Source organism: Strix aluco, chromosome 18 (genome assembly GCF_031877795.1).
Source record: "Strix aluco isolate bStrAlu1 chromosome 18, bStrAlu1.hap1, whole genome shotgun sequence".
In the NCBI taxonomy this organism is placed as follows: Eukaryota; Metazoa; Chordata; class Aves; order Strigiformes; family Strigidae; genus Strix; species Strix aluco.
In genome coordinates, this window is record NC_133948.1 from 14296109 (window position 1) to 14310204 (window position 14096).

Genomic DNA, 14096 nt, shown 5'->3' on the forward strand with positions numbered 1-14096 from the left:
TTAGTGCCAGCACCCTTCACCTCCACATGTGCCGTGGGCTGCTACCTGCTTGCCCTGTTAGCCGATTTGGTGGTAATGCCTGTGAAACTAAGACAGCATAATACTCCCCTGCTGTTTGCTGAACATCAACGTGACGGGCAGCAGGAGTGGGCAGAAGTCTGACGGGCTGCAGGACAGGAAGCAGCATGTGTCCTGCAGAACCATGAGAGAAGGGAAAGGTGGAAGCGTGGCCTGATACTCTGTGCAGGGCTTTGCCTCTTGGCTGCAGAGAACAAGGGCAACTTGGCTTGGCAGCATGGCTGCTTGCGTGCATTTGTGCATGGCTGTTGGGTTCGGCAGAGGGCACGAGATCCTGTGTCCAGCTCTGCCTGCGTGGATACATGTGTGTACTGTTCAGGGTGTGCAAGTTCTGTGTGATCGCCAGTCTGAACTGAACCACTGTGTTTTCAAGCTGTGTTAAAGAAGAAAAACCCAGTTTCTGAGTTTCTTATTTGCACTGAGATTTTGCTTTCAGGTTTTCCTTTGCAATGACATTGGATAGAAACTTTTTTCCATTTTTGTTTTTTAAGCAAAAGTGAGTGCAGACTCTTTAAGTTGGGCCTTGGTTCCTGCTCTGTAGTATTTAGAAAGAACATAAATCAACTAGTGTCAAAAGTACCAAAGTAACTGCAGTGGAGAACCCTACAGATGAGAATCTTTCAAATGTAGCAGAGGTCACCTTAAGTCCAACTCCCTGATCAAGAATATGTATAGACTACAACAAAGGGTTTGTGTTGCCAGTATGAACAGAAGACTCGGCGATCTAAATTGTCCTAGTAACTTAACAAAAGCAGAGGTATTCTGGGAAATGAAGCCTAGCTCCTACAGTTGCTGGAATGGAGCCGCTTTCTACACGCAGGTGTTCTCAGGTTAGTTGTTGAAAAATTTTAATTCACCTTCTTCCTTTCTTAATTCACCTTTCTCCCTTGCTTGTCTTTTTCCTCTCTTTATGTTCTCTCTCCTTCTGACTGAAATTGTTTAGGGAGGGACGGTTTTGCCACCTCAGTGCAAATATGCACTTGTGGAAAGAGTCTTGTGTGTCCTCTTGAGTGGGCTAGAGAAAGAATGATTCTTTTAATGAGAAGTAACATTTCACTAGCAAAAAGGCCCAACATCAAAAAACAAGTCAGCAACATAAAGTGCTAAGAGAAGGGCTAACAAATGATGGGTGGGAAATCTCCAATTCCACTGCTAGCAGCAGTGAGGAGTGTCCTAGCTCCCTCTGTCATTCTGCTGTGGCAGAGAACAACACGGATCTTGATGAGACAGGCCTGCTCTGAAGTACGTGTTGTTTTCCACTTGGACTCCCTGTTATTTATGTCTAAAGTCACCCTGAGAGCAGACTTGAATGCTGCCTATTCCGTGTTCCCATTCAGGTTTCTTTTCTCTCTTCTGACAATCCAATTGTGCAGTAGTGTGTGTCATTGCAGCAGAATGCCTTCTCCACACTCTCCCAGCTTTTGAACAGGGAAAGAAATACAAGGGTAATTACTTTTAACTCTAAAATGCTGCTTAACCCAGCAGCTAGCAGAGTTGCTCACAGCACCTTTCTTTTAGCACTTCTATGGGCCATTACCCTGCTGGGATTAACAGCCTCTTTCCCTGCCATACGCACCTTACCCCATCACCTGCTTCTCTTGTACTTGTGTTTTCCCCAGTCACTAATGAAATTACCACCAAAACTGATTACAAGTAGGGGTGGAGCACTTTGACCAATGAACCCACACCTGCTCGCGTGGTTGACCTTTAATGATCCAGCCCTGTAGATGTGTGTAGTTTAATTTGTTTTTTTAAAAGCCAGTTCTGTGAAGAATCTGTAGTTTCATTTGCCATCAAAACGTGACCTCTGCTGGAAGACAGGGGACATGACTTTGACTTATTAATACGGTAGACAACCCCAGCACAGAGAATATAATAGATGTGATTAATGTGACACGTCACAGCTGTCACCGATTGCAGGAAATCACAGATAACTAAAAAATGGTTGGTGTAAAAAGGCTTCTTAAAGTATTCACTCAACTGCAAAGTTAAATACGATTTTTTTGTTTCTTTATCTGTGGGATTAGGTTTTACAGAGTTGCAGGAACCTGTGAGCTTTTTGTGCAAGACTGTGTGTGTGTGTGTTTCTTTTTTAATTGGGATTCTGGATACTGAAATCTGTTGGCAAGAAGAAAAACTCGAGGTAGCAGCGCTGCATTTCAGAATGTAGTTTGTTCCTAGATACATACCAGTTTGACATTTCCTCAATGGCATAATATTTAAATAAAAACAAAGAGAGTGTCAGGCTGGTAGGACTTTTTTAAACATATGTCTAATTTACTGTGTAAGGAAAATAAATTCCATTTGTGAAGGACCTAGGCCTGCTATGGATGCCATGTGGGCTGAATCAAGTTTTCTGCTGGCCTGTCTGTGTCTTTTAAAATGAACCAGCTGGAAGTATCACTGCCTGTGAAGTTAGATGAAGCTGATGTGTAGGTGACAAATACATTGCAGGAGCAGGTATTTCTGAAATGAAATGTCTGTCAAACAGAAAAAGGTGCATATGTGGTAGGATAGAAACCTGGCAGGTAAAGTAGAGGGGCAAGGTACCAGAAGGTTGGTTAAGAACTGAAAAAAGAGACATGGCTTTTGGGAGCAGAGGAGGAGTTAACAGCAGAGGCTGTTGTAGTGTCCTCAAACCCATGTTAGAGTCTGGTAATGCCTTTGGCAATTAAACCAGCCTCTGGGCCTTGTGGGCACTCTGTGGAGCAAGCCAAGGTAGCCAGTGAATTCTGGCAGGTGTTGCCCTCCATTCTTGTTGCAGGACCATGAAAGATATCCTTGGAGAAAGAGTTTGTACTAAGTTCTGGCAATTAGAGTGTCTGTGCTGGCTTTCTAGAAGGGGCCTTGATGCTAGTCAAATTTTTTGCTTGGTTTTGGTTCTTTAATGGTATCGTAATTGTGAAAGATTTTAATAAGTAATCCTTACAGGCAAAACCCCTAATGCTTATGCAGATAAATGAACATGTATTATATGTTTATAGTTTATATAAGCTAAATTATATATGCTTATAGCATGGTTAGACTGCCACTTGGCTGACAGGTCCCAGTCTAGGACCAGAGCGGGAGCCGACGTGCACTGAGCGGTCTCAGAACTTGAGCCTGAGCGCTGCCTTGAGCTGCCTTGATCGGTGGGGTGAGTCTCAGCCAGTGACAGCTGAGGGCAATCTCTGTTCAGAGTTGGCCTCTCACAGAAGGTGGTGTCATCTTCTTTCAGGTTTTTGAAGAGTATTTCAGGTTTCATTAGAATAGTGCTGAGGTTTATATATCCCCTGGAAAGCCCTGCGGGACTGCTGCTTTGATACCTGGTAGAGGAACAGTCAGTTAAGCATAAACCAGGTTCTGCCCACATAAACATTTGTTTGAGTGTTAAGGTTCAGTTTCAGGATAGGGAAAAGGAAACAGCATAATTTTATAAATACTGCTTTGTTGTTAAAGACCAAAGACTTCCTGTTTTGGGATCTCAGGGCTGTTTCTATTTCCACTATAAATGGTGAGGGACTGACCATAAACCTAATGTTTACTTTCATGACTTCTGATGCTTTCTACATGTGCTTAAACTGTTTTCAGGTGGCCATGAGGTTTTGCCAAAAATAGAAATAGCACTTGGAAAAAGAAAAGTAGTTTCATGTCAGCCTAATCTTTAAAAACCTTTCCTTCATTGGTATTAAAGAGAACATCGCCACAGTACTGTAGCCATTTGTCATAAATATTATTGTTACAAATCAGCTGAGATTTTAGTGTTTTCATTGAATTCTTCCTTACAGTCCTCATGGAACAGAATATTTAATTGGCAGTTTTTGTCTTTAAAGCTAATGAATTAGCCACAGAGTAATCTCCACTTAAAACATATTGCTCTGCAGTAATTCCATCTACTTGCAGCACTCACAATGGAAGGCTGAAGTGTAACTATTCTGTAAGAACTTGTGTACAAGTTAATTATACAATTGTAATTTATTACAAATTTACCAATAGTAAAGTGAACTAAAAGATACATACTTGAAAATTTTTTTAAAAAAAAAAAGGCAAACTCTTAGGGACTATTTTTGTAACTATCTAAATTTAGGAATAAGATGCACCAAAATTAAACTGGGCTAGAAATAACAAGTACTGAGGAAATCCCAAGAGGCCATTTAAACAGCCTTGAAATTGAGTGGCAATTCCTTGATACAGTCTGGAGCTGTGAGTGGGTGCAAGTGTGGGCTCCATTTCTTCATGGAAAATGAGTTTGTTTAGTATACTCGGTGAGCGAGCGAGCTACAGAGGTCGGCTCTAGAAGCATTTTGGGTCTGCAGAAACTCTCTCATCTCATTTTGACAGTCACCACTGCTGAAAACAGATGGTTCCCACCAGTGGCAGAGGCCAGCTATAGCTGATGGGGTGGTTACAGCTGGAAAGAAAGGAAGGGGCAGGTTGTAGTTTGTTCTTGTTAAAGAGTAAAGCAACGGATATGGTATTTAAAATATACTTAGGGAGGTTACAGATCTATCACTTCTTTAAGTACAGAAAATTATGTATTATCTGAAGATTCTGGTTTAAGTTTTCCCAGAACTTATGGGAGATGAATGCAAAATTGACCTCTGGTCTTGTTAAGGTGCAGCACTGTGAAAGGGCCTGGGGTCGAGTTGTTAATTGATCATTTTTTTGCACCTCCGTGTTTAGAAACAAACCTGCTAAATACAGAATGTCTCAGTTTGAAGGGACCTTCTGAAACCTAACAGCCCAACCAAGCCCCTGATCAACACAGTCATAATTCAGGTTGCTCAAGGACGCGTCCAGCTGAGTCTTCCGCTCGTCCCGGATGGGGATTCTACAGCTTCTCTGAGCAACCCGAAGCAGCAGATCTGTCTTCGTATCCCTCTCTCAGCTGGGGCTGACGGCGCTTCCGTTGCCCTACCTGTAATCCTGCTGTGGCGGGGAGGGGGCTCCGAGACTGCTACGCCACCGACACCTCCTGGTGAAGACTCACCTGCTGCCTACAGAGAGACTTCATCTGTCATTGGTGAAGCTCCTGCGATGAGAGTTGCTAATGTGATGCAACTACTGCTCATGTGGCACCAGATTATCCCAGGTTGCTTCCACCCAATCCCATCTGGCAGAATTTTAAATCCGTTCATCTCGGCACTTACATTAGCGGCACCAAATTTCCTCTCACAACAGACATGATTTTAAATGGAACGACTATTCTATTCTGCTTGGAGTTCAATTTTAAAGAAAAGGACTGTTGCAGCGTGAACCTTTATAGATTTTCGTGAGCCTTGTTACTCTGACAGGGAGCTGACAAAGCTGTAGCTTTAACGACATGCAGCATATCGAAAGGCAGGCAGGCACTGGGTTAATTCAGGGAAGGCAGCAGTACCTGTCGCTAAAGTAAATAAGTATTAAAGAGCCTTTAAATTAATTTCAATTCCATTCATATCACATGGAATCTATACCTCGTACTGCAAGCCCTCCTTCACTAGGAATGCTAAAACTTGAAGAGTTAAAGAAAATACTCATAAGAATAAAACTCCACCAACAGTTTCAGTAATTCAATAATTTATTCATCTAAAAAAGTGTGTAAAAGTATATAGCTCTCATCCACAAGGTATATATGAATGACATTTAAAATGGAGGTCTTTATTATTATTGTTTCTTTTTATCAAAGTCTTTTTTTAGTGTATTGTACCAGCGATATACTGTAGATTTAAAATGAACTTCACATTTTTTTTTTTGTTTTCTTTCAAATTGTCGGCTATATATAAAAGAAGCTCACTGCAAAATGCTCAGAGAAAAAAAAAAAAAAAACAAAACCAAAAAGAAATTCAGAACTCCCCAGAAATGTACAGCTTTTACATTTAAAAAAGGTTCTGAAATATACATACAAGCATGCTGGAGATTCCCCACCCCCTCCCTCTCCCTTTAGCTCAAACAACTGTAATAATAATTCTGATTTAGGCATGAATTTCCAAAGTTAGAAATAAAAAAAAAAAATAAAATAACTTTCTTCACTCTGTAGGAAAGCCAGGGCTTGTACATTTCAGATTAATTCAGTAAAAAACTCACAAGTAAAATAATGCATATTTAAGGGAAATATTATACAGAACTTTTCACACTGAAGTACATAAGATTTTTCTTTAAAATCTATTGCCATTCATTTATTTTGCACAAAAACGTATAAATATGTCACCAGCTTCTCTTAACTTAAAAAAATTAAATAAAAGACACCAGATGAAAACTACTCCTTGCTGCCCTTTTTTTATTTTTAACTTTTGCTTAGAACCAGGTTTCTGGGGAAGAAACGCCCCTAGATAAAAACGGCCCATTTAAAAAGAATAAACAAAATAATAATCCAAAGTTCAGATGAATCCTGGGAACAAATAACCCCCAAATGGTAAAAGATTACAAATGTCTACTTTACATTTTTTCCTCCCCAAGTTAAATTTTTTATACAAGTTTACAATCTTCATCTTTTTATGCTCTTCAAAAGGCCTTGAGAATTTTCTTTTCTGATTAAGAAAAAATAGTACTGCAATATTTTTAAAGTCAATTTTACACTGTACACATTAGATACAAATGGTTTGATATCAGATTTTTTTTTTAACCTATACATTGCAAAGAGGATACCCACATGGGAGGTTTGGTGCAGAGAATGAAATAATCCATTTACAGGTTACTTCTCTGACTTCACCTTCTCATTACACAAGCAATTCTTTTTTTTTTTTTTTATTTTATATAATTTGTTTTAAATGTTACATTATCTCAAGAAAAATACTTTTTAAAATCATAGAATTTCATTTTTTTTAACCAGAACATGAAAGTCTTTTGGAAGAACTTTAAAATTTGTAATTTTTTCTCCACAGATAGATAACTAGGTCACACAGCCTGATCAAAGTGCCCGACCCCTCACATAAGGCAGTCCATGCCTGCTGCACAGTGCAACAACAAACATTAGAAAATGGAGTTTAAATATAAACCCCTTGAAGCCTGGAATGAAGGAGTCATAAAAATACTTCAATTAGCCATTAACCTTTAAAATGGCAATCATTTTACTAAACAAAGTAACTTTTCCACCACAGTGGTATAACTTCAAGTACTAATTTAATGATATAATTTTTAAAAATTATTTCTTTGAAATAATATTCCTATAGTCAGAAAAAATACACCAGATTTGTAACTGATTTAGTGTAAACAAAAACCATATTTTTGGATATGTACATGGACGAGTCTGCCCAGAATTAAAGGGCAACTTGGGTTTCAGTAAATACTTTTCTAGCATCACTAAATTTACTGGAAATATATTTCAATCATAGCTCTACAATAGATTAATTTACCACTTTCCATTTGCCCTTACACTGGGCTTTAAAGTATTTTTCCTCCCTACCTCTCTCTCACTCTTCTTCCATTAGGTAGTGTTATCCTTCATTACACACTGGCCATTTCTTGTTTTAACCAGGCTAAATGCAGGTGAGAATTCCTTACAAGCGTGTCCTTACCAGAACACACTTCCCTTCCCAGCTTGGACTTTTGATTGTTATTAGCTCCATTTCTGATTTCTAGGTCAGAAGAGTGAGAGGTATGTAGATAAATAACCCTAGAGTGGAACGGAGCTGGATTTTTAAGATATTCTACTGTTCCTGGTCCTTTATAATTTAATCCCTCCCCTTCCCAAACCTAAAAATAAATAAAGTATCTCCAGACCATTCATATCTACATGGACAGGTAACAAATGCATGCATTCATCCCAATCCACTCTGACAGGAACTCCAGGTAGACAGAAAACTCCAATATTTATACGAGACTACAACTGTGTGGGTTTGTTTTTTTTTTTTCTCCTGCAAAGTCCCAGTTTATGATGATCAAACAACAAAATAAGTTTTGGACAACCCAAACTGGTCACTACAAGGTGTTTTTACTTGCAGGGCTGAAACTGCTCTTGGTGGTTTGTCAGAGTTCCTAATGCAAAAAGATACTGTAGTCTTCCTTAAAAAAATAAAATATTAAAAAAAATAATCACACTGACCAGTAGTTACTGGGCCACCAAACTAACACTGGCTTGAGGTTACTCTGTGTTCACTGTTCTTGGATGTTCCCAGATTTTGGACTGAAGCTGCCAGAGATGTTAATGGGTAGTTTAGTTTTGAACACTGCAGAATTCACATGTGCTTTTGGAGGAACAGAAGCACAGCACAGGACTGGTCTGAAGAGAAGCAAAATTGTGATCTTTGCAGACTGTGGCACGTTTCTCAGGTTGAGGGGAGAATAAGCCAGAAGAACAAGTGCTTTTCTATCTATTAAAGTATATTCATGATGGCATTGTACAACTGAGTGAGCACCACAAAGTGGACAGGAAGGCAGGAGCTGCGATCCTGAGTGGCAGGGTTACACGTAAGCCAGGACAGTGCATTGTACTGCTCCAAAACGAACCTGCAGAAGAGAAATGCAAAGAGAAATGAAACTGGGGTTGTTTACTCCTTTCCTTCTGGCCTTTTCTAGAAGATTTACTTAAAACTTGTCTCCGGTTTCTCCTGGAGATGGAATGTCCAGAGGACTGCCTGGCTCTATGAACGCTGGTGGTGTTGGCAAAGTAGGAAAATCATGGAAGAGCAGGGGAGGGGAAGCATGAATTTTTAGTTTTAATGTGAGTGAACTTGGAGCAAGCTATTTGAATGTAGGCCCTCCCCAGTACATAGCAGAGATTACAGAATCATAGAGATTCAGATGCCATGGTATTCAAGGCCTTGAGCACCTCTGAGGCCAGAGGTTCCACAGCCTCTCTGCGCAACCTGTGCCAGTATTTGATCACATTTTTTGTGTGATCTTCTATCTGGTTAGAATTTCTCATGTTGCAACTTCTATCTGTTGTATCTTGTCCTTTTCCTGTGCACTGCATCATCCTTTTACTCAAAACAAAGACAGCAGTACTCCAGGGCAGCTGTGATAGCTCAGTCCTCTAAGAGGATGCAAATTCAGATCTTCTAGAATAACACATACATCACCAGTTTTGTTAGATTATTCTTCATGTTTCCTGCTGATACTCTCTGCTTGGTGAAATGTGTTCACTGGGGTGTTCCAACCTGAATGCTGTCTCACAGAACAGATCTGTTTTCAGTCTCCAACAGGTAGCATGGAGGCAAACAGTCCTCTAGTTATCTTCAACAATACCGTACACAACCCCATATTAATTCAGGAGGAATGTCTCCTTTATATCCCAATTCCTAAGATACTGGTATCAGGAGAGTACTTTTATCTCCTTCTATAAATCATTTTGGTTTGGTGAGTAAAAATAATTATTGACAGTCCCGAGTAGACCACCAGGTAAACAAAACAATCTTTGCAAGGCAAACCAAGGTGTCCCCTTGGTGAGGCAAAGCTGGCTCTAAGTTTCCTTTACACAGCTTTGTATAGTAGTATGGAAAACGGATGAAATAACCCTCAAAATCCTGTTCTTTGGAGGTGGAGGTAGCAGCTGTGGTAAGTTACCCACTGCTCTGAGACACACAGGTAGGGCACAGTAGAGTTATAAGCTGCTGATAAAGCTGAGAAATAATTCTGCCAGGTTGAAAAGAAAAGGTCCCTCTGAAATTTCAGAGCTTGGTTCCTATAGCCTTAGGGAGGGGATGCAAAACCTAAAAGGCATTACCTCAAAACATCTGATGTAGTTTTAGAGTCAAGGGGGTGAGGAACTCGCTGAGAATTTCTGGCAGGTAGAAGCTCATCTGTCTGCGCCACAGAGATATGGTGATGCAACGAGGCCTGTGCAAAGGAAAAAAGCACAAATTAACTCTTCATTTAGCAAATACTTCTGAAGAGTCACAGTGAACAAATATACTCTGAATTGTCTCAGGGCAGCATGCAAAGGTGATGATTCTTTGCTGAACCCACCGTGACCATGTGTATTTCCAAGTTCCATAATGATTACATTTTTGAATAAGCTAACTTTCTGACTGGAATCAAGGATCTTTATAAAGGAACACTGAATTCTGTTCTTAATGTTAGTCAGGGAAGAAGTGATGTGGGGAGACACTTGGGATGTGTCAGTGGTTCTTCTGGTATTTCAGTAACAAACCACCCTGAGTCTTCAAACTCCCTCACAGTAGGAGACCCGTCACGGAGCGCCAGGTCGTGGTGGGGTGTCCACCCCGAGCACTTAGCGCAGCCTTTGTCCTGCTCCCTGCTGGTCCTGCTCCCTGCTGGTGCGCTTTCTCCATCGGCCTCACCCTGCTTCTGGAGAGAGGCTCCTGCGTTCGTTTAGACAGGAGTAGGAAAGGGATTTCATATTGATCATGTGCTGGGGGTAGAGCAACCATGGAAGCCTTTCAAGTGGGTAGCCTAACACGCCACGCTGCCTGCCGAGGCAAAACCTCTCATTTATACTCCTCCAATTATGGCACGCACATTAGAGGTGAAATACTTGAGCTCAAAAATACTTAATCCAAATCAGACAAAGATGACTTGAATCTGTATGCCTCACATGCCGTACAAGTTTCCTAATTGCAGCGCTGTGCAGCATAAAGGAGACAGCACCCCCTGCTCACTCAGTGGTGTACAAGTTACTGCATGAATTCAGCCCCTTGCTTTTATTAAAAACTGTCCAAACCAAAACGGTATGTTCCAAGTCAAATTAAACATTTAATTCAGCCTAGATCTGAGAGAGCAATTGTGTTGGGCTGGGGGGTGGTGAGGTAGGGAAGGGTGGTGGCTCCTTCTCTCTAGTACAGATCTAGTATAAGCTTACGGAAGGAATTCATAAAGTTGCCTGGAGCTCTGCTGACTATGTTTTTACTGCTGGAACTGAAACACAGTCTTTGGATTACTCATTCACAAAAAAAAGGTAGTTTTAAGTTTAGCCTATAACTTCATCTCTAGCTCCAAAAACATGGTGGTTTATTTTTCATATTATTTTGAGATCTCCATTCTGTTGTTTAAAGAAGAGCACATACTTCAGGAAAATCTATCCATGGAAAGAGCGGAGCACATGGAATAAAGTTTGGTACTTTGCTGGTGGAGGTGCTATACTGAATAGAGTCTGCCATGCTGACTGCAAGTCACTTATCACTCCTAAAATTACTTATTTGAGGAAAGAATCGAGAAATACTGAACACCTTTACGCTGATAACTGCCTGATAGACATGGATGAGAGAATTTAAGTTAAGAGACTTGCAAAAATGTTTCGTATTTGTTAATTAAACTGGGAATGGATAAAGTAAGTGGTACTATCTTCACTATTCTATATGTTGTTTGCTCCAATAGTTATGTGATGCTATTCAAGACAGATGGTTCATCTTCTTTCCATGCTCACTAGTTTACATTTTTTTGATTTGTTCAAATAAGAAGCCGCATGACACTCCACAGGGATCAGTGAATCTCTAGTAGTTGAACCAATTCTGATGTACAAGTCTCACAAGCACTTGTGATTCTGGAATGGAAGGTATCAGGTTCACTGCGACCCTACAGACTCCACTGTGCAACTTTCACAACTAGGGAAACAGAAATGGATAGTAAATGCTCTACCTGGAGGTGCTACTCTCCTTTCTAACTTTTAATCTACCTGTTATGGTGGAATAGAAGGTATGTGCCTCCTGTCTTAGACTGACTGAAAATGAAAACCAGGACAGTTCCACAATACTGCATACAGCTTTGACGATTCTGTATTTAGAGGCTGCCAAACTATTCTGTTTTCAGGTAAGGGCTTTAGCAACAGAGAATGAAGTTTTAATAGCCAGCTATCTTAAGGAAATTTAAACCTGAAATTGCATTTCCATTTCCAGTACTGTCACAGTTGTGGTAACACACAAAGGCAACATATTCAAAGAAAATTCATGGGATATAAAGTTGTGGTTAACATGCAAAGGCAACATATTCAAAGAAAATTCATGGGATATAAATAGAATTCTTCTGCTTCCCCTGTGAAAGGATACCAAGACAGACCTTCAGGAAGAGGGGACACTGGTTTTGCGCCTGAGGACAGGATGACCAGAACCACTGCGGAAGATTCTCGGCTTTGGCAGTTGATACGAAGTATCCAAGAGCAAGAGGTTGCTGCTTCAGTTCTTCAGGGGCTTCTCGGGAAAGGAGACGTTCCCCTTCCCTCTGAAAGAAGAGTTGAACAGGCAGGTTTGTTGTTTTATGTCATTACATCCTGCTCCAGTAACATTAATTTTGTTTACTAATTGCTCAATATTTAATCCAGTTCTGTCTTGTCATTAATGAGCTATCCTTTAGTCATTCATGAGTCTTAGTCGAAGTTGTCTAATCCCTTCCTTTTTCCCCTGTAGCGGGGTTCTCTAGGCTTACATTCCAGAATCACTTCAGATTCCCTGACAGCAATGTTAACCTCCTAAACTGAACTAAGTACATGTGGAATTTGATGCTACAGTAACTCAGAGGTACTGGGCTGTGGCTGTGAACCTGAACAGCTTCTTGGGTGCATGCAGAGAGAAGACCAGTGTTGAGTTTAAGTTTATGAAGCCTCATAGGCTTTTCCTAAACATATCAAAGACAGCAGCTTGCACTGCAGATCCTCCTGACTTCAGCTAGTGGAAGGATGGGTTACACACTCAAATATGGAAGAACAGAGAGTGTCTGCATCTTCATGAGTTTGGTTGTGTTTGCTTTTTCAGCCAGTTACATTGATAGCTTGGAAAAAAAATGCTACACTTGCTATTCCTTGCTATGGACACTTGGACAGTAGATGCTATGCTTTGTTTGTATTTGTGCTACCAAGGGGGGGGGGGGGGAAGTGTGGGGGAAAGGAAACGGCTGTCCTGCTTTTCAATTTCTATCACTTCTTCATTTATTTATATACTGTATTTTTGCAGTATTAGTTACTTATATTCTTATGTATGGACCAGAGTTATTTGGAGAGGAGAGAGTTAAACAGTGAGAAACTGGCTGTAAAACTAATTTCATCAGACTTTGAGTCACTGCCTGTCAGTGTATATGTTTGTGATTTTATTTCTGTAGAGTAAAACCTAGATGAACCTTCCATACCCAGGGCTGTTGGATAGGAACGCTTGGTGTGAGCTTGCTTAGCTTGTGTGTGTGTATATACACATCCTTATCTGTCATGAACAACACTACCAAACCTGCAAGGGTCTCCTTAGGTATCGGAAAGGGTGACTGCCATTCCATTCTAGAGCATTCCTATTTCAAATGTATTTGGTTTTCTCAGAAGACCCTTTATTATTTTGCTTTTAATTTTATTTCATAGAGGAAAAACCCAAAAGATGCCTGCAAGTATTTAAGCTTCTAACTTATCCCAGAAGAACTGGGATAGCAGTTGATTTAATCCATACACATCTTTTAAGTCAGTAGGTTAAAAAAACCAACTCTGCACAGAAACCAGCTTAATTCACAAAGCCTTCACCCCTAGTCCTTCAAGCAGGTCTTTCTCCAACAGTAATATCTGGATCAGGAATCAAAGAAAGTTAAACAGTCCATAAAGCCTGGAGAAGGCTGCAGCTCACCTGGGCCTGGCTTTGGGCGCTCAGAAAGCCCAACAGCAAACCTTGAAACTGGCTGCTGGGCAATCAGGACTTACACTGCTAAACTGCAGCAATCAATTATGGGTTACATGGACGAAGGCTTGACCTTCCCCGACCCACAAGGTAATGATCACACGCTGTTGCTTTTTTAAAACCAAAAATTACACATCAATTACTAGGCCCTCGTTAATGGTTAAACTGAATTACTACGACAGGTTCATCTAGAAATGGCTTGGCCAAGTCTCTAAGCTCTCTGGTCATTAACCTTTTGGTGCTGTTCTTAAGCCACTTGGATGGAGTTCCACTGAGAGCGAGTTTTCTAAATGCATTTCTAAAAGTGAAAGAATAGAGATTGTTGAACGAACTAAGTAAGAGAGAGAAATTGTAATGAGTGATGAGTTGTGATTTATGGCTGGAGGGTTTAGTAACAGAATTTAAAACTTTAAATTTGCCCACATACCAGTTTGAAATAACCAAGTGACTGTAATGTGCAATTATTTACCCTTTTAAAAGTGGGTTGGGAGTATTAACATAAGGTAAGGTGGCTGTGTA

General features: G+C 40.4%; 1 protein-coding gene across 2 annotated transcripts in view; it reads right to left on the reverse strand.

The window, feature by feature from the left end:
- Positions 1 to 5599: 5599 nt before the first annotated feature.
- The window catches only part of MED13L (mediator complex subunit 13L), a 201650-nt gene continuing 193153 nt past the window's right edge, over positions 5600 to 14096 (reverse strand). For both annotated transcript variants that reach the window (XM_074844601.1, XM_074844600.1), the window contains 3 exons: positions 11989 to 12150; positions 9701 to 9813; positions 5600 to 8484 (listed from right to left, as the gene is read on the reverse strand). In XM_074844601.1, coding sequence (XP_074700702.1) covers positions 8352 to 8484; positions 9701 to 9813; positions 11989 to 12150 — 408 coding nt within the window. In that variant the 3' untranslated portion in view covers positions 5600 to 8351. The remainder of the gene's footprint in view (positions 8485 to 9700; positions 9814 to 11988; positions 12151 to 14096) is intronic.